Raw genomic sequence first — 20,762 nt, forward strand, 5'->3', positions numbered from 1 at the left:
AGATAATCTAGCCAAAAAGGTGAGCTCTGGGTTTAGTGAGAGACCCTGTCACAAGAAAAAGGAGGGGGAGAGAGATTGAGGACTACACCTCACATCAACCTCTGACTTTCTCTCTTATTCACATGTGTGCATGCATGCCTCTACACACATGTACATTTAACACACACATACATGTTAATGAACACCATAACAACTAAACAAGCAAAAGCAGAGAAAAAATTATGCTACTCTATATGTAAGAAAAACAGAAAGATACTCAAAATTAGATATAGGTCCATAAACAAATGCTGGTGAGTTATATAAAAAGTACTAAGGGGTTGATAACAATCAGGAATGACATGAAGGGCTTGAGAAGTTAGAATGGGTGAGGTTTTTTAAGATTTATTTAACTCTGTGTGTATGAGTGTTTTGCCTGCTTGGATGCAAGTGCACTAGTGTGTGAAGTACCCATGCCAGTAGAAGGTGCCAGTTCCCCTGAAATTGGAGTTATGGTTGATGCTGGGAACAGAACCCAGGTCCTCTGCAAAAGCAACGAGTACTTTTTACCATTGAGCCATCTATCTATCCAGCTCCAAGATGGAATGATTTCTCAATTGGTTACTGTAGATTTTGTAGTAAGTAATGAAATCATGAAGTATAAAAATCTTCAAAATTTATGCATCTGATGATTTTTTTTCCTTCCTTCCTCCGTGTATTCAGAGAAGTGGCAGATTTTTAACAAAAGAGAAGGTGTGGGGGATTTGGGCATTTCACTGTGCTGCTGTCTTTGCAGTCTGGGGAGAACTGATAACTCAGGGTGAAGTGTCACATGAGTTAGCACCTTCTTTTCCTCTGTTTACTTAAGGTTCGTTAAATTCTTCAGGGTGGGATCTTATGAGGTACTGAACATTCGCTAGACTTTAGCTGAAATCACACTCAATATAACTGTTCCCATCATGACCCGCCTCTCTGCTTTTCCAGTGAGTGTAATTTCGTTGCCCTTACTGTGTAGAATTATGAAAATGTCACACCATGGTATATATGAAGAAGGGTGTCTCTTATTTTTTTTTTATTTCTAAAAACACATTAAATCTGCTTTTTTTTTCTGCAAAATGGCTTTTTGAGTTCAGAAACTTGGGAAATTCCACTGCCAAGATACAGTCTTCAGATTCCCATGTGCAGTGGTCACTGGCTTTATCTGGTAGGTGAATACTACCAGATTTCTACTGTTAGATTTCCCCCTACCTTGGCATCTTTTTAGCTCTATGTTGGCTAGTTATAATCACTTTCCCTATGTTTCTATGAAATGGAAACCTAACTTGTATGATAAGTTTTTAGTAGGACTGAGCATATCCATGACACACAATCGTTCTTGTCAAAGAGGGCTGTGATCTCCCGCAGCATTCACTGAATTCTTTCTCACATTTTCTAATTTCCAGGTGTTTCTGATGAGGAAATAGAACTGGTGGGATCAAGTATAGGATAGCACAGGCGAGGCTGACCGCACAGAGAACATCCTGACTCTTATGATCAACCACTTGTCCTAGTGTTTGAGTTTGAAGCACTGAATCTTAGTCACTTAGAAACTGGACGCACTGGAGCCTGTGGGCCGCCAGGAGGAACCAGTGCTCAGCTGCCACAGTGCAAGCCAATATGAAGAGGCTTATTTGTATTCAGACCAATCAGCATCAGCTCCACACACTTCAGAGAGCAATACAAAGGTGATACTCACATCCGAGTTAAAGCGAAGCTGACAGACATTACAAGAAATAACTTGTTTCTTCTTTGGGGGAATGGAGACTCCAAACGTGTGGTTAATGACTGCTTTCTGCACGGGGTCCATCTGCAGAGCAAACGATTAAAAACAAAAAGTCAAAATCACCTTCACAGGAGAGACAGCACTGTGGGCAAATAAGACAAGCAGAACCACTCCTAGAGGTTTTAACTCTTAGTTCCCAGCTGAGGCTACCAAAGACTCTCACTCATTAGTAATGTTCTTGTCTCCGGGAATTAAGACTAAAAACAAAAGCAAGACAAACAAGTTTGAAGTGGTAACACAAAGAAGACCACAAGAGAATCACCACATGCCTCGCCAGCCAGCGTCCATGAGAAAAGGCATGAAGTATTTTAAAGCATCTACTACAAGAAAACCAAAGACCAGCATGTTAGGGTTAAAATTAAGTTGTTAAAGTTTTCCATGGAGGAAATGATGATGTTCAGCATGGTCTCAGATGACCTCAGTGACAGCTACCACAGATATATTTAACTTAAGTTTTGATTTATGGCAAAGTTGTAAATGTCAGGCTCTTATTACAGATCAGAAAGTGTGTACTCTTTACTTTAAAATAATTTATTAGCTTTCATGTCCTATGGATTGAAATTCACTGTTCTGGAAAGTATATTACAAATGAACATTCAGATGCATGTAAGAGATTGGCTAATATGCAATCCTTGTTTAAATATTGATCACAAGCAAGGTTTTGATTTATAGCCAGTGACTCCTTTTGGCTTCCATATAAAACATACATATTTGAAAAAATATACAGTAATAAAAGTATTCAGCCACAGGAAAACACATGGTGTAGAGCCGCCACACTTAGGAAAAGAAAGGATTCTATTTACAGAGCAGATAAAAAGAATTAAGTGGTGGTTCTCTTGCATAGCCCAGAAGTTAATCCCCAGCATTAACATCAGACAACTGGAGGTTCACAGGACAATGCAGACTCAAAGCCAAGAGTTACTCATCGACAGGTGTGACGTGAACCAGGACAGGTCAACTGACACTGCCACCTAGGAAATCTCTCCAGCTCAGAGTTTAACGTTGGATTAGTTGGTGACATTTGCGAGACAAGAAATAAACACCGTCGCTGATCATGATTATAAATCAGCGAAGTATAACATCAGCACTTAGGAGAGCTGACGCACAGCAAAAAAGAGGGCAGAATTACCGTTGTTATAAGGGATGTCTAAAAATAAAAGAAGACATATATGTAAAACACAATGATAATTATAGATGAGGAGGCAATGAATCTGAGAATGGAATGGGGAGCACCTGCGAAGTTGGTGGGAGAGGGACAGAAATGAAGTAAATACAGTGTGCCCCTATCTGAAATTCTTCAGGACTAAAATTCAAAGTCATTGGAATTAGCCTGCTTTTTGTTACAAGTTTTAGAGTTGTGGAGACGCGATAGTAAATGAATTGCCACTATACAAACACGGGTGGTGGTTTGAATGTACATTTTCTGGAGTGGTGGAAATGGTCTCACATCCTAACCTAGGGCATTGAGAGCACTAGTCAATCATTACCACTGTCGTATCGACAGTCCTTGATTTTACCCCCATGAGAATTAGACAAGACAGAACTAAGCTGAGCAAAACCACACCACCAGTGAGCAAAGCAGATCCCACAAGATCAGGGAAGAAAACATCTGCAGATGTGTATATCTAAATACTTTCTGATGGCTCCTACAGCTATATTAGCATAGCAACCTGTATTAGGCTTAAAAATAAAATAGGCTAACTTAATTGGCAGTGTTAAAATCCCCCCAGTTTTAAAGTTGATAAAAGAGCCTTTTATTGAGATAGTTTTTATTCTTAGACTTCCTGCTGGATGATATCCACCAAACACTAAGTCATGCATACCACTTTGCTCATCTTTGCTGTCAGTCTATACTAATGCTTCATCTTCTGCAAGCAGCTTTTAAAGAGGCATAAATAATAATATCCTTTAAACTACATCTAGAATGTACATTTTCGCCTGTCACTCATTTTAAAAAGATACCAAAAATTAATCTTAAAAATAAGAATTTTCATTGCTTAAAATAAATGTGCATGTCCTCATTTTACCTATGGTAAAGCACACATAAAATATGTACTTAAAATACTCTCCCTTAAAATTTTTATTAAGCCAAGATCATTAGGGGTGGATCCAACACAATACTTGAAACATTCCCCTCAAATTCTTTTTTAAAGAACTCAAAATATAACTGTATCCTGTTCAAATCTCACACTAGTATCAGCTCAGCCTGAAAACACTGCTTCCTTTTCTCCATCCCTAAAGGAAAGTCATGACTGAACACTCCGAACACAGAGGCAGACAAGTTCCCAGCCACCTGGGTCCCAGAGCATGTGAAGGATGTCCGTGAAAGACACTGGCACCCGACCTAGCTTCTGTTGTGTGTAAGATCCTAGATTTCCTCAGAGAGTCAGTTCATTTGGCCAAGCAGGTTTAAGGGCTTCCTGACCTCCTGCTTTGTTGCCTTCCTTTGAATGACTTGCAGCTAGCCATGTCAGAGTCTCTCCCCTAAGGTCTCAGACACTCTAGTTTCCACTGAAACATGACTCATCTCCTTACAAGAATTTTCAGAAAAAGCCCATGTTTATCTCTTGTCTAAATCCCTTTTATCTTTCTCATAGATGTCTATTTTGGTGGTGAACCCCAAGTGCCAGTTAGGATTGAGAGATGCCCGGGGGGATGAGCACACCTCTGCGCGCATGTGTGTGTGTGTGTGTGTGCCATTTCCAGAGAGGACCAGCTAAGGGAAAGAGATCCATCCTAACATGAGTAGTAATACTCAATTGTCTGGGAGACCACCACGGTGGACATGGAGGACAAGAAGTAAACCCTCTAGGAAAGTTTCAGTTTCCTCCTGTCTGCCCATCTGGGTACTGCTGCTCTGATTGCCACAGCATCCCTGCTGTGACAGACTGAAATCTAAATGAGTCTCTCCTCCTATGGCTTGAATAGAAAATGCCCAACTTGGCCTCCATGTTTGATCTTTCACTGGTCCTAGCTGGAGGAAGCTGACCATTGGGCACATGCTGAAGGCTATACCAGGCTCCCAGTCCCCCTCACAGCCTGCTTCCTATCTGCAATGACACATGTAGCCTCTGCTGCACCATCCTGACACTACAATGTTATGCCTTATCCCAGGCCCAGAATAAATAGAGCCAAAGACTGTTGAGAAAAAACTCAAAAACTGTAGAAAAGTTACTCTTTAAAAGTTGTGTTTTCTCTTGTGGATACAAAGAGGAAAAATAACTGTGGACCCCCCCACCCCCACCCCGTTTAAGTTGCTTCCCAGGGTATTTGCCTCAGCAACAGAAAGTCTAAAACAACTCTAAGTGCAGTTTTTAACTCAAATATGACTTGTTGGTCATGAATTTAAAAAGATGTTACAGAGAGAGTATAGATGTTCTAGTTGCCTAGTCTGTCTGATCCTTCAAACAAGTGCTAGTGTGCTGGGTCCTCACATCTGACCTAGAATGCCTAACCTTATGGGTGAGATTTAAATTTGAAGCATCATAAAAAGGTTTTCTGATTTTTAAAATGTAGAAAGTGGTAATGTTCCAAAGTTTTGTTTTATGTCTTCTGCAATGCTCTAAGAGTTAGATGAAATGATTATATTATATACACCCTTTTTTTGTTGTCTTACTATTTGGAAGCTTTCTCTATAGTCAGAATGAGATCAGTTGAGCATATCAGTGTTTGTGGTGAGCCCGCTTCCTCTGGGTGGAATTTGGTCATTAGCACGTAGAATCGGAGCTGCCATGATCCTCCCTAGAGGGATGGAGAGCCTACAAGTCTCATGGGGCGCAGGAGCCTTCATGGCTATCCTCTCTGAGGTCGCTCCCTCCTGCAAGGTTACTAAGGAGTAAGCAGTGAACTATGGTTGGGAAACTGTTTGCAAGTTGCCCAGGGCTCTCTTGAGTAGCACGGTTTCTAGGCGTAGTCCATGCATGGGAAGGACCCCTTGGGGCAAGGATGCCTGTGTACTGCCTCCAAGACTCCCGAGTAGCTTACTACCTCTGAGTCGTGCTCACTCCTGTAAATAACTCCAGTGGCCCTATTGACAGAATTGGAATAATAAGGTCAGACAGAATCTCTTCCTCAGCGATGGCGCTGGGGACATGCTCCTCTACATCTCCCCAGAAAGTCACACACAGTGGCAATTTTTCTATTATTCATACATTAACTCCCAGAATAAATAATGCATCCTAGATTAATAAAGACATTCTCATAAACCCTAAAAAGTCAAGTAATTACATTTACCAAATGAAAAATTACATGTGTATACAATAATGACTTCATATATACCATATTAAGGTAAATTATTGGAGGAATCACAATTACACACCAAAGCAATATCTTAAAAGATTTAATTGGCAGTTCATAGGCATTTAATTGTTAAAAATGAATGCTTTCAACAATATTATTAAGTGTAAGATGTAAATTTTAAGTGACCAAGTGCTTGTTACTTAGTTAGGCCAATTTAGCTCATGCTATTTCTGTTTACATAGAAAAGTCTGCGCATGGGAACAATTATGATCCACTGGAAAATAATCATAACAAAGCTTTCAAGAGGAAAAATAATGAGTAAATCAAATTCCTGCCACACAGCTCCATCTACCAGAATCCCTTACCTGGCAGAATTTATTGGTCCCAAATAAGCCTCTTCTTTTCTAAAAAAAGTAAAAGTTAGAAGTAACCATCGGGTCTCTGAGAAGAATGCGCACATCCACACACACTGACATGCTTTAGAAACCCGTTTCTCCCGTTCATGTGCGTGAAGAAGCTGGACCGCTGTCTACAGAGCAGCGAGACTGAGTGCGCCGCAGTGAGTCTGCGAAAAGCAAAGCAAACCCTATCAGTGCCCATTAAACAGTAGGTAATAAAATGGGTGGGGTGGTGGCTGTCATCACGAGCTGAGAAGGCAACCGGGGGGCCACAGATAGGAGAACTAACTATTGGTTGTAGTGCTACAAACTGCACTAATGCCGCTGGCCCCATCACCCATCTATTACATTTTCAACATCAAAATGAGAACAAACATCCCTTTGGTATATTCGTTAAGATCATGAGGCCCACAAACCTGTATGGATATTCTTTTAAAGACCATTACTTTTCTTGACTATAACAAAAGGGCACCGGCTAAGCAGTCACATGGAAACGGGTGGGCGTGAAGGGACGCAGACACAGAGAAGTAGAACAGGCTGTGCTATGGCTGCCTTCTTCTACAAATAGGCAATGTCTCCAGGGCAGTGATCATGGGCTGGGTCATATTTTAGACAGTAGATGATTCTCTAGGTGGAACTTCAAAAGAATTAAACGTTTGTTCAGCCATCCCGATACTTTTCAAGAGGCTGAAACTGAAGCTGCATCCGATGTCTTTAAACAATTTAGCTATGGAGGAAGGCTGAGACCAGAAAGAGCCTGGGTGCTACCCTATTGAGTGGTGGATATTGTTCAAGAATTGTAGAGGACTTTCTTTTACTCATGCTTTTCTTACGGCAACTGCACCTTTAAACCAATCATGCATTTTTTGGTAATGTCCCTAAAACCATTTGGTGAGCACAAATTACCTACACAATTCAGTGTCCATTGCTATTAAATGAAATTAGAAGCCAGGGGTTCAGTATTAATACATACATACATACATATGTACATACATACATACATACATACATACATACATACATACATATCATCTACCTACTAAACATTTCTGGGGTTCTAGTGTGGTTCAGGTAATGATGTTCCAGCCTGCATGGAGAAATGAGTCAAAGATGAAAGAGAACATAGTTTTAAGGTTGAAACGTGAGATGATACAATGTAATTCATTGGAATCTGGAGGGGGAAAGTAAGAAGCTAAGGGAAAGAAAGACAGAAAGGGAATGCTGTCTCTTTTCTCTGTCCCTTCCAACCCTGGGCCCTCTGCTCCCTCTCTGCTCTTCTCATCTTGGGCTCTCTGCTCCCCCTCTGCTCTTCTCATCCTGCAGGTATCCAGGAGCCTGCTCTCAGTGTGTGACATCAGGGTTGCCCTGCATGGCTATATTGGCTTTGCCATTCCTTCCCCTAGCTGCCTAGTAATGTTGACAGCATCGGAAGCACTGCTGAGGTTCTTGGAGACTTATTCTAGCTAGGGTACACGGAGGAGCTCCTCATCAGCAGGTGAAGCAGATCACATGATTTTCCCCACACACAGAAGAAGAATCCCAGACTCTGAGAAAGACAATCACTGTTCACTTTATGTTCTCAAGTTCTGGAGTCAGGGGTCAAGCTTTGGCAGGGCTCTCCGTCCACACTGACCCTAGGGGAGGGGTAGTGTAGAGGACAATGGGAGACCATGCATCACACTGGCACAGCATGAGTCTAGAGCTAGACTCCAGGAGGCAGCTACCCATGCAAGTGTCTCCGTAAAGTGTCCCTGACTTCTCTTCTTGATTCTGTCTGTTCTTAATATACCCTCCTCCCTCTTTTCTTGAGTAACTTTTGCAAAGCCATATAAAACTCAGGATTTTTTGTCCTCTTTTCCGAATCGAAGCTATTCAAACAGCACGTAGACAAACACTCTAAAAATACTTAAGGGATTACGAGTTAGCAGGGGGCAGTCATCTTTTGCACCTGTCTTCCCTTTACTACAACAAAGAGGACTTTAGTTACTAAACCCCGCGGTTTAGGACCTTCTGGAAGTTTGGCTAAGCATCAGCCTTTTAACTGTGACATTATCAAATTACTGAAGTACACAAAGAATAACCGTTCCTTTTCATCCCTTTCTTTCTCAGGAGCAGACTTAGGGGGAAAATATGTGACAAAAGAGTCTCATTACATTTCAAATATTCATGAAATGACACATTTAAAAATGACGGCTGCATTACTGAAGAGCAATATCCCTCTAAAGTTACTTCAAAAACAGAGACATGAAAGTCCAAGGAGGGTTTCTTGGGAACACGTATGCCAGTGGGGGGTAGAAGATGAGAGGGGTGATGGGTAAAAATGGCTACAATTCATTACATATATGGATGAAAGTGTCAAGAAGCAAATCAACACCTTTAGAAGGCCTGGTCTTTCCCTCAGATCTGTATGGGTAGGGGCTCTGAGAGCCAGCAGGCACAAGTCTATTGACAAAGATGGCTTGGCGTAAGGAAAAAAAATAATCTTGATCTACTTTGAAGAAACATTTTATAAAGATGACTAGCCTGCATTTTCTGGTAGTTTTTCTAGAATCCCATACAGAATATTCTTAAATTAAATTTTTAGGTGTTAGGACTTAGAGATTAAAGTTTTTTAAATAATAAAATATAGTAAGATAAAGCAAAATTACACTGGAGTTGATAAGACCAACAAAGAAAAGGAAAGGGGACCAAGAGAAGGCACAAGAGTCAGAACCCAGTCGTTCACACTCTGGGGTCCCTTTAAAAACACTAAACTAGAATCTATAGCACACACGCAGAGGGCTTAGTGCGGACCCGTGCAGAGGGCTTGGTGTGGACCTGTGCATGCCACCTCAGTCTCTGTGAGTTCATCTGAGCTTTGATCATGTTGATTTAGAAGGCCTTGTTTTCTGGCTGTCCTCCATCTCCTCTGCCTCTTACACTCTTTCCACCTCCTCTTCAGCAGGGCTCCCTGAGCTCCGAAGGGAGCGATTTGATAACAGGGCTGAGTGTTCCAAGGTCTCTCATTCTCTCCATAAAGGATGGCTGTGGGTCTCTCTGTATTTGGTCCATCTGCTACTGGAAGGAATTTCTCTGATGACCGGTGAACAAAAGGTACAGATCTAAGCATGTGTGCATTCACACACAATATATGTAATATATATGTACACATACATATACATGCATATGTGATATATGATATATGATGATAAATGTCACATATATGTATATCAGGATGTCATTAACTGCTTTCTCCTTGCTCTTTCTCTCCTTCCCCCTTATTTATTTATTTATTGAACAGGGACTCACTCTGTAGTGCAGGCTAGTCTGGAACTCCCTGTAAGGCCCAGATTAGGCCTGACCTCGACCTCCCAAGGGCTGCATTGTAGTTGTGCGTCACAATATCCAGCTCAACAGACCATTTTTTAGCTGCTCTGGGTGGAAAGAATAATGTCTAAGGTTCACTTTCAGGCAGATTTGCTGCTCTTTTGTTACTGGGAGATGTCATATCATTAGCCATGTGCCTCTCGCTGACATGAACTGTCTAATCTGATACTTTTATGTAGCAACTACTGTCACTACATATATAAAATGTTCTCTTTCCCTGGCTGCCCACATGCCCAGTGATCTCCCATGCTACAAGAGATCAGGAGAAATGACTCACAGTTGTATATATGCTGCTGTGTAATTAAAAACCCCATCCTCAATGAACTTTTATAGAGTTCAGTTTAAAGAAAGAGATGGTCAATTTATTCCTGCGAAGACACAGGGGCCACTTACACTCACAGCCAGCACTAGCTGGATAGTGATGATCTTATGCCAAGTGTTAGATAGCCAAACTAAAGAATTGAGTTCTGTGGCACAGGATTCCCAATTCAGGGTAAATATGTGCATACAAAGTGGTCTGACTGGTTGGTCTCCCTGAGGGCATTAAAGGTATTGCATTGAGTTCCAGAGGGAACTTCTGTTTGCCTTGCCTCCATTCTTAAACAAATGAATGTTGAGATGTGGCTGAAATCATTAGGAAAGAAAGTGTTTTTCCAACCAGGATACAAAGAACATTCTAGAAAGGTTTTTGCTTTACTCTCAATGTTCCTATAATTAAAATAATTTCTGGTCAATTTATAACCACTGAATTGAAGAGATTTGTGCTCATCTGCAAAGGCACTGTAACAATACTTCCTATCATATTGCTACGGTAGGCTTTTGAAAGAAATGAGAAAAATTAGAGAATTTGTAAAGGAGATGAAACTTATTTGGGATCAGTGAATAAACTAATGAGAATTTACCTCTATTGCAAAATGTAATAGCTCCACATGGGAGATAAAATAGTGGGGAAATAAGATTAATATTTTCTTATCCCCAGAGAAGTTACTTCCTTCAAATTATTAAGTTTTATTTTTCTCAATAAAATATATTAACATTTAAAAAATACACGGTTGAGAGTGAACTGTATGACACAGATATAAATACCTACGATGCTGTTACAGTTCGCTGTTCAGGGTAATGGCAACAGGAATTGTTCTCACCAAGAGAACGTGAATAAACAGACTGTCTCCTGTGTTGTCTAGTATTGGGTCTCCTTGGGGTGAAATAAAACAAAACAATATATATAATTTCAGGAACTCAGACTAAAGAATCTTTTCATTTGAGGGCAGGTTATGAGAGTGATTGTTCTGTAACATATTTAAAGACAGCTTTCCTAATGTTTGGAAGACAGGCTAGATAGAAGATAATCTTGAAAATTGGCTTTTGTTCTCTCTCTCTCTCTCTCTCCTTTCCTCTGTCCTTCCCTTCCTCCTCCCTCTCTCCCTCTACCTTGCCCCCCCCCTGTGTGTGTGTAGAAGAACATCAAGTGCCCTGCACTACCCTGATGCCCCCTTATTTCCTTAAGACAGTAAAGGTTCCTTTACTGAATTAGATGCTCAGTTATCACTAGTTTGGATGGCCACTGAATTCCCAAGATCCACCTGTTTTCAGCCCCCCATACTGGGGTCCCGGGCACATAAACAGCTATTCCTGGTCCTTTATGTGAGTACAGGGTGAGTATCACTCAGGGCCTTGTGCTCACAAGGCAAGGGTTCTCACTCACTGAGCCATCTCTCCAGGCCCAAGGAAAGTTGGCCTTTTCTTTCAAAAATCAACACTTGAAAGCAAATATATCTACTATTTTCCATAACAGATAATTCAACAGCCTAAAATAAGTTTGAGAAATATTATTTAAAAATAGAATTCCTTATTTATTTTTAAGGAGGTTAAACTTGCACGCATGTCACCTGATTCTATGCAACGACACTGGTAGAGGTGGTTTAAGTACGACTGGTGCAAGATCTCCAAATTCCTCAAAGTGAAGATGTTTGCTTGCTTTTGGTATAAGGGCTAAGGAAACATTACAGGAGCTTTCTGAGAGACCATGGAGGTAATCACTCCTGATTTGAAAATCAATACACCTATGGATCAACAGAGTACATTAAATGACATCCTTTCAAAAAACGTTCCGCCTAAACTAGTTGGAACACTCCCTGCTCAAGACTCGATGTATACTGTACAACACTGGGATAAATCGAATCCGTGATGCAGAGTGAGGGGAGAGAAGACAAAGAGAGAACTCCTCTAGGCCGGAACAAGTGCAAAGACTGAACCACAGGCCTGTGTGACAGATTCTTCATTCTAAAGCAGAAGCATCTCCTTCTATACGCAGCTGATAACATGTTGCTCCTCCTCACACTAAGATAGGTGGCAAGGCTCCACACATGGCAACAGAACTGGAATGTTCAGTCCAAAGAGCAGGCTCTTGTGTAGTGGTAAAATCTCTATGACTGTCCACTTTATCGAGTGGCTTTGTCTAGTCTAGAACTTGCTCTGTAGACCAAGTGGCCTTCAATTCAAGACATATGCAATGCAACTTTTGCCTCCTAAGTGCAATGCTGGGACTAAAGCCAAGCACCACCATACCCACATGCCTCTGTCTAATTCTGCTTTGAGTCCTAGAATTACCCTGTCTGAACAGAATCCTAATTGAGAATTCAATACAACAACACAACAAAAGGGGAATTCTAGTTGAAGCAGGTAGACCAGACTCCGTGCAAACCAGTATGATTTTTAACTTGAAAAAGAAAATATATATATATATTTAAATATATATATATATATATATATATATATATATATATTGAGAATTTAGTGACCTCTGCAAACCTCTTCCACTAAGAATAAATCTACTATTGTAACAAGATCGAGCAGACAAAACTAAGATGTCAGTTAAATTTTATTTATTTTTTTATTCAATCATTCCTTTTGGTGAATCTAAGATTAACAACAAAGCCAAAATGGGAATATGACAATATGCTGAGCATTACACGCATTTCCAGAGGGCAAGAAGCAGAGGAGAGGATGTGACTAAAGGCTAGGCATGACCGTCAACACCACCTTCCCTGTGACCTTCTCCAACAAGGACCTATACTTTCTAAAGTTTCAAGAACCTCTCAAAACCGTGTCACCAGTTGAGGACCAAGCATTCAACACACAAGTCTGGGGCAGACATCTCATATCCAAATTCTCCCGGTGGTTCATAGAAAGGCACTGGTCCTGTAGCATCCTGTGCATGAACTTTAATATCGCCTGATCCTTTTTTCTGATTGTGAACAAAGGAGCGCACTCCCAGAGCCTACTGTCCTGTAGCTCCTTGCAGTCTCACCTTGTCAAAAGGAATGTTTTAGGATTTCAATTGCCAAATAATCCCTGAGTGGTTTTATGGACACAGACTATCAGAACTACTTTCTATTGTGTTGTCCTGGTCCCATTATCCCTTTGTGCGCTGAGTAGGCATGCACTCACCAGCTCACCTCAATAGAAAACACCACCTCTGGTTCAAGTTTGTTTTTCCATTTATGTTATAAAAATATACAATGGTTGTAAAGGAAAATAAAGAGCTGTGATAAAAATGTCCCACTTTGTTTGCAGCAGTGATAATTGCTTTATTGAAGGAAGCTTTGGGTAATTGTATAGCTCGACATTCAAAATTTGTTCATTTGACTTGAAATTATTTTACATGAATGCAAAGAGGCACGTAGTTCAATCCAAAAGGAGTTTTAAATAGAACCATCTTCGTTTTCTTAAATTTTTAAGAGAATATGCTATTTCCAGGAAAAGAAAATTTATTACCCAAACTTCCTTCAGATATACACGAAGCCTTCTTTCTAAATAGAGCCACCACAAAATAGGGGAGAACGGCTGCAGTGAACAAAGCCACCACGTTACCAATCCATCCAGTTTGCTCACACAGATAGGGCATCAGCATTTTCTAATTTAAAAAAAAAAATGGACTCGGAGTTGGAAGGTGGCTCAGTGACCACTGAGCTCAGATCCCTAACACTCATGTAAAATAACAGTACATGGTGCCTGAAACCACAGCACTGTGTAGGGATGGACAGGCAGATCTGATGAGTTTGCTAGCCAGCTGGCTACTTGACAAGCAGCAGGTCCAGTTTGAGACCCTGTTCCAAAGACACCTGATGCCTATGTCTGGCTTCCACATGAGCATGAATAGGTGAACACCCTGCGGATGACTACACATAGACAACAATTAAGAAAAGAAAGAAAACGCTACATGGACAACGTGGTAAGTTGTCCGGAAACACAGTAAGTGTCTTTCAATAACAAAAGATTTATTTCAGTTGGGTGGCACATGCCTGTGATCCCAACACTTGGGTGGTAAAGGAAGGATGATTGTTATGACTTCAAGGCTAGCCTGGGCTACACAGCTAGTAAAATAAACCAAAACCAAAAACCTATCATTTTGAGCAAAAGAGTATTTATAACGTATCCATGCAGTAAGAAGATTTTCAGAAATGGTCCTAAATTATTTTTTTCACTTTCTGAAATGAGTTCTTTCGGGATGCTTGGTCCTTCAGTCTTCATGACACTCGTCTGAAAATTTTATTGACCATTATGCCTCTCCCATCACATCTAACATGTTTACTAAAATTGGTCAAATACCTGGTAATACAACTCGTTTCATTTAAAACATTTTGTATAATTGTTAGGGAACCGCCAAATACCTACCAGACAACAAAATCATCCACAATCTCAATGACTGGCAGTTATCAAAATACTTGAGTTTGACCAGCCCTCCTAAAGCTAGGGTTAAAAGCTGTCCTCTGGGAATCAATCATGTTCTCAGCAGAGAAGAATATTTCAGAGATGTGAAAGCTGAAATGGAGACTATAATCTTTGGTGATTACCCTTGAGGCTGAAGTGAACGCAAAAAGGAAAGTCTATGAATTGCTGATAATTTCCTGTGATGACCCACTCCCAGGAAATTCTGATATTACTCTTGCACAGTAACAAAAGGACTGTTCCCCAGACGTGTAGCTTCAAAGAACTCCACATCTGGGGGTCACGAGAGCTACTCATCCATTATGGGGGCCAGGCCTGGGAGACGGCTGCTCTCTCTGAAGACAATGGAGCGTCTGATTGCACCAAGACTCATCAGCTGTGTGGTACATACTGTCTTTTTAAAAAGTTTCGTTTTTGAAATAACTGATTTAAAAAATATATTAGTTTTAACTTACAAAAGTCCAAAGACTGATGCATGTTTCTGCTGCTCCTACTACCTATGGCTAGTACATATCTCCCTGATAAATTTTTATTTAAGTTGATATTTTTATTCTGAGGGAAAAATTATTGTTATGCACATGTACTAACCCTAAAAGTCTGTATCATACTTAAGATGGAACCTAGTGAGTTGTAATTACTCAGTTTGGGTGAAGTGATTTACCTTCAGGAAAGAATGTGTCTGGAGAAGGGAAACAGGAGAGGGAAGTATGTTAGGTAAAAGTAGAGGGCTGAGGGTGTTCTTGGAATAAAAGTTCATTATAAGTATGTGAAGGATAACTTAGTATGTTGACTGTTTCTGGACTGAGTTAAATCACTTCTTAAGTGGCCGTTGGCCTAGTTGTGGTTTGACTAATGAGCAGTGTGATCCAAGGGTTCCAAAAACATTTTTAAATTATAACTGAAAACACCATCATCTTAGGGGTCAATGGCAAATTCTCATGGGTAAAGAGTTTTCAGCTCCCAAGTAATTTTAAAGAAAGACAGAGTATGATCAAATTAATTGTATATATGTGTGTGTGTGTGTGTGTGTGTGTGTGTGTGTGTGTGTGTGTGTGTATTCTCTCTAAGCTCCACTGAGTAGATCCTCTCCCCCAGCTTTCCTGAATGCACTTGTGACCATCTTTAGTGCTTGGAGGAGTCAGGTGATTCTGTAAGTATGGTCTGCCATTATCTCATTCAACTGAACAAGCCATGAAACCAGGCACATCTTTACAATAGAGCATTCATTTCATAAGCTCAAGTTCTTGGCCACATGCATACAATTGGTACCTATGATAATTAGGGTTTTTCTAATGCACAGTCAGCTCCAGTGCTGAACATTATTTATTCACGGCAGTTAGAGGGGTCAAAGGGATTGAAGTATTAATATGAATTATGACTATTTGTAAGAATACTTCCTTGATATGTTGAGTCAGTTTGTAAGGATCTAATATGTGAAAGTTTTTTAAATTATTCAAACTATTATTGGGATATGTTACACAGTATTTTGCTCTCCACCAAAAAAAAAAAAAACGAATTTAATGAGCTCTAGAAATTTCCTAAATACTCAACCATACTCAGTTCTCTCTGAATGTAATCAACAAAAACTTTCATTATATAATGATTTGGATAGGAAGGTACTATCATGTCTAGTTTTAAGATGGAGAAAATGGCACAATGTGACCTTCTCAAGCTCACGCCCATGTTCTGCTTGGAAAGAAGCTGAGCCCTCTCCCTCCTTGTTCCCATGTAGGCCCTGCCTTCCGGGACCTGTGACCTGTGACCTGGACTCGTGCCTTCCTGTGTAGACCGTCATGTGGAGTCATTCTCCGGGTCAAAGATGGCTTCTCCAAGAGGTGGAATAACAAATTAGCGACTAATTAACCTTTTAAAGACACACAGTAGTGACTGTTTATCATTGTGCTGTCGGACAGCTTCCTCTCCTTTCAGAAGAAGCACCACTTGGCTCTAGGATCTGCTTACTAGAGAACAGGTTGGGATCGGCAAGACAAACCTGTCTTCTGAATACTGTGTGTGCAAGAGAGGACGCTGACTTTGGGAGGATTTGTTAGGCACTTAAAATTTTGCCCCATGTGAAAAACACTGTGAGAAGTATACGTGCTTCAACTCAGCTTAGGTGAGTGTGCAGGCTAGCCCTTGCTTATCTCATTCTTTTCAGAGCTAGCCCACTTTACTGGAAGAAACAAGGATTCTCAGTTCTATCATTCAACCTTCTGATCCAAAGAGTGCTCAATAAGTGACATAGGTAGCCTGTTTCATAGATGAGCACATTTGAACAATTAACTGTCGGATATCTCCGAAACACGCTGATGCCCTCTGATTCTGAGTTCTGTATAACTTCAGCTATTTGTCATTTTGTTTCACGCATCTGAACATAAAAGAGAGAGTTAGAAAAAAACTACGTACAGTGAAAGTCAATTTGTGAAAACGTCTTCTCCCAAGATTCCTACTAAGCTCGCAGATGTGTTTTAACTCCACAGATTGCTAAATAGCACTCCAATTCATCTTTAGCACCCTCAATGCAGCCATAAAAGCAAAGAGACTGGAAGATTCCACAGCGTGCTGCTCATCTGCAAAGAGACTTCATGCTTAATTCTCAGCACCAGAATCAAGAGGGAGGAAAAAGACAGAAAAGGAAGAACAAGAAGAGGCAACAAACAACAACAGAAAAAATCATGTTACTACATGGGCTCCCAAGCTTTTGGGGAACCACCACAACCAATCACTGAGCACCTGACTTACAAAACTCTCTTCTGGCTGTAGAGAATGCATTAGATATCAGTATCTCTCCACCTTCTCACTGAGGTTTCCCACTTTATCACAGGGACACGAAGGCTGGGTGGCTGAGGCCAGCTAAGAACAGGCTGGGCTGTGGAGGCAGCTGACCGCTTTCTAGTTGGATTTAAGGTCTGCTCCACAGGAGGAAATTCATGTAAATGTACATTTAAATTACAGGAGGAAATACTGTAAATCTAGCCAGGAACTGTGTTTAAGAACCATCATTAAAAATTGGTGTTGAAAACATTAAAGTTACAAAGACCCTTGGTTCTTGGGAATTTGGTTCCTGGTTGGGGAGCTCACAGGCATCACGAATGAGCCTACGGCTATTGTTCCGCTAAATGGACATAAGTATACAAATGCTCTCTAACCCTGGATTGCTACACTCATAGGTCGGCGCACCTCTTAGATCTCATCAGAGAAGTTTCTTAGTGCAGTGGACCATGGTTAATGTACAGGCTCACAACAAGTCAAAGTTCAGGCAGTACTTATTGATGGAGTGCTCAGCCACAAAGAGAAAATTTCAAACTCTCTCTTCTGCTCCCACCCTGCTGCCTGCTGCAAGGCTCAGGGACCACTGCAGAGGTCTCTAGAAAGACTGTAAGAGCTAAGGGTCAGAAGAGCATGGAGAAAAGCTATCTTCTGGACATGACAGGACCTCTGTACTCATGGTTCCACAGCAGCTGTGGTTGTCTACATATGACAGGCCCAAGATCAAGGCAACCCATATTCTATCATGAAGGTGGAAGGGATTCTGAAGCCTGCACCCTTAACTGAGGTGCTACACACAGTTAATGGCTTCTAGAAGAGAAAATTCTAGAAAGAGAATTTTCTATAAGTGGCTCTTGGTACACAGATCATACTCCAGTGGATGGCCCCCACATCCTGAATTACATGAGCAGTACAAATTGGACTTGATGGATCATATGTACATATACATATACATATCACAAAACAAAAGTGACACAAACCCGGAGTGGGGATGGATAAGGAAGAAGTTAGCAGAGGAGCAGGGCAAATACTATGAAAATACATTGTATAAAATCCCCAAATCAATAAAATGTAGTTTTTGAAGAACAGGGATGGAGGTTTCTTTTCCTAACTATAAGAATAATTAAGAGTACACTTAGAGTATGAGTTGAGAATAAGATAAAGTTCTAAAGAAGATGGCCCAATGAAGACACTCTTTCCAAGGTGACTCTACTCTTGAAAAATGCTGACCTGGGGCAGTGCCAAGGCTAAGAACCTATCTTGCCAGAAAAATCTAGTGAACTCTCCAAGTACACATAATCCTTGAAACCCTAGCACTGAAGATTCAGCCCAGAGCACGTGAGGCTGAGACTGGGGTAAGGAACGAGGCATGGGAGGAGGATCCAGCAGGCTGGAGCTGCAGGGATCTCTTCCTAGACTCCCCACACATCATAGGGACCATCAAAATCATAACCGAATCTCCAGGGCGTGTATGGTGAATTCCTGCAAGGGAGGAGCCATCTGCCAACTTAACCTCTGCTCAGCACAATGAATGTAGCATCAGACATGCGGGAAAGGGTTGAGAGTTGGTGCTTTAACCAATGACTTAGATAAGGCAAGGAAACCGAGCTACTTTTTATAGAAGCATCCTTCATACCTAGCATGGGGTCTTTAGTACACGTTTTGAGGCTCCTGAGCGAGGAGCCTCAAAGGATACAAGTACGAATGGCATGTTGTGGTCTGAGGGGCAGGAAAACATGTGTGTGTGTGTGTGTGTGTGTGTGTGTGTGTGTGTTGTCACTGGGAAGCTGGGGGGTTTTCCCCAGTGATCATGGCTATGTGCTTTTTCCCTGTGTCAAATTTTGTGGGGATGTAATATTTTCTAGACATATGTACTTGAGGCTAAATAGTTGTACAAAAAAATCATTGTTAGCTCTTTATCACATTTTAAAATTTTTCTGTTTTTCTTTAAGATTATTTTCTAATTATGTGTACACATCTGCGTGTGGATATGTGCACATGAGTGCAGGTGCCTGGCAGAAGCCAGAAGAGGGCAGTAGAGTCCCTGAACCTGAAGTGACAGGTTTGTGAAGCTCCTGACCTTAGTGTTGAGAAATGAACTTAGATTTTCTGCAAGAGCATCAGACACTCTCAAGCCATCGCTCCAGGGCTGCTACAAACATATTTTTTTGTGATCATCTCAGAAGTGTTACTGATGAATGTTCTATCTAAACCCCACAGTGGGCAACAATTTCTACCTCTCTCAAGTGATTCTGAGTAACTGCAGAAGACTTCATCTCAGTGTATCTTAATATCACACACCTCAATGCTGGTGGAGGCTCAGGCTTTTAATCCAGCACTCCTGTAGTGGGAGTTGGCGGGGTGGGTAGAGGCAGGAGGAGCTCTATGAGTTCGAGGCCAACCTGGTCTATGGACAGATTTCAGAATAACCAAGGCTACACAGAGAAACCCTGTTTCAAAGAACATATGTGTGTCTATGTGTGTGTGTTTGTGTGTGTGTATGTGTGTGTATGTGTGTAATATGTGTGATATATGATATATATGTGATATATGACATATATGAGATATGATATATGATCTATGTGATATATGATATCTATGTGATATATCATACATCACATACTTCTTCAAAACATATATAAGTAGAAGACTCTTTAATGTAGTTTAAAGTTATGATCAAATTAAAATTTCAACCATATTTTTAAATTAGGCAGGCATGAGGTATAAGTGTAGTTAGACATACTAGCATCTATAAAATATTAAATATATAACTTTTTAAAACTTTTATTGCATTATGATGAGAAAAGTTACATGATTTCAATTTATCTGAATTTGTTAACATTTCAAACATATTTTAAGTAAATAGAATTAAATCACATTTTTGTTTCCCTTTTGTACCCCCACTCCTCCCATAGACCCCCCCTTCAATACTTAAAATATCTTTTTTGTCATATTCTTTAAAATTTATAAAATATTATAATAATAAAAATGAGATAAAAGTTGTTTGATATAAAAAACAATCAATTTAACAGTGTTGTGTAGATGCTCGTCTACAGCAATAGTGAAAATACATTTTTCTCAATATAAATTTTAAATAACTCCAAACATATTAACTGTATGCTTCAAAACAATACATCACTACTAGTATTTTCTTAAATAAACATAAATATATAGTCTTTTTCTTTGTTCATTTTGTATTTAGTAGAGTTTAAAATTGGCTCTTACTGTCATACAAGCCCAAAATAAGAACAGTTTTTAGACATTGGATTTCATTTTAATAAGGCTGTATTTCAATGACCCTCACATCACCAAAGGATTTTACCTCCATCGTAGCTAAGCTGAGAGCTGATAGTTCTGCTGCACCAAGAAATGAATTGTAGACTCGATTTTTGGATACAGACTTCCTGTTATGGTCAAAGCTATTTGACTTGAGTGAGTGACATTATTCTCAGCCCACAGAG

At 40.4% G+C, this 20,762-nt stretch overlaps 1 protein-coding gene across 16 annotated transcripts in view; it reads right to left on the reverse strand.

The window, feature by feature from the left end:
- Positions 1-20,762, reverse strand: part of Znf385b (zinc finger protein 385B) — a 394,108-nt gene that overhangs the window by 66,439 nt on the left and 306,907 nt on the right. For 11 of the 16 annotated variants that reach the window (XM_031370760.1, XM_031370755.1, XM_031370761.1 and 8 more), the window contains 2 exons: positions 6,403-6,441; positions 1,712-1,822 (listed from right to left, as the gene is read on the reverse strand). In XM_031370760.1, the coding sequence (XP_031226620.1) occupies positions 1,712-1,822; positions 6,403-6,441 (150 nt within the window). The remainder of the gene's footprint in view (positions 1-1,711; positions 1,823-6,402; positions 6,442-20,762) is intronic. The other 5 variants (XM_031370763.1, XM_031370767.1, XM_031370768.1 and 2 more) reach the window with 1 other exon arrangement.

Source organism: Mastomys coucha, unplaced genomic scaffold (assembly GCF_008632895.1).
Source record: "Mastomys coucha isolate ucsf_1 unplaced genomic scaffold, UCSF_Mcou_1 pScaffold15, whole genome shotgun sequence".
Lineage (NCBI taxonomy): Eukaryota > Metazoa > Chordata > Mammalia > Rodentia > Muridae > Mastomys > Mastomys coucha.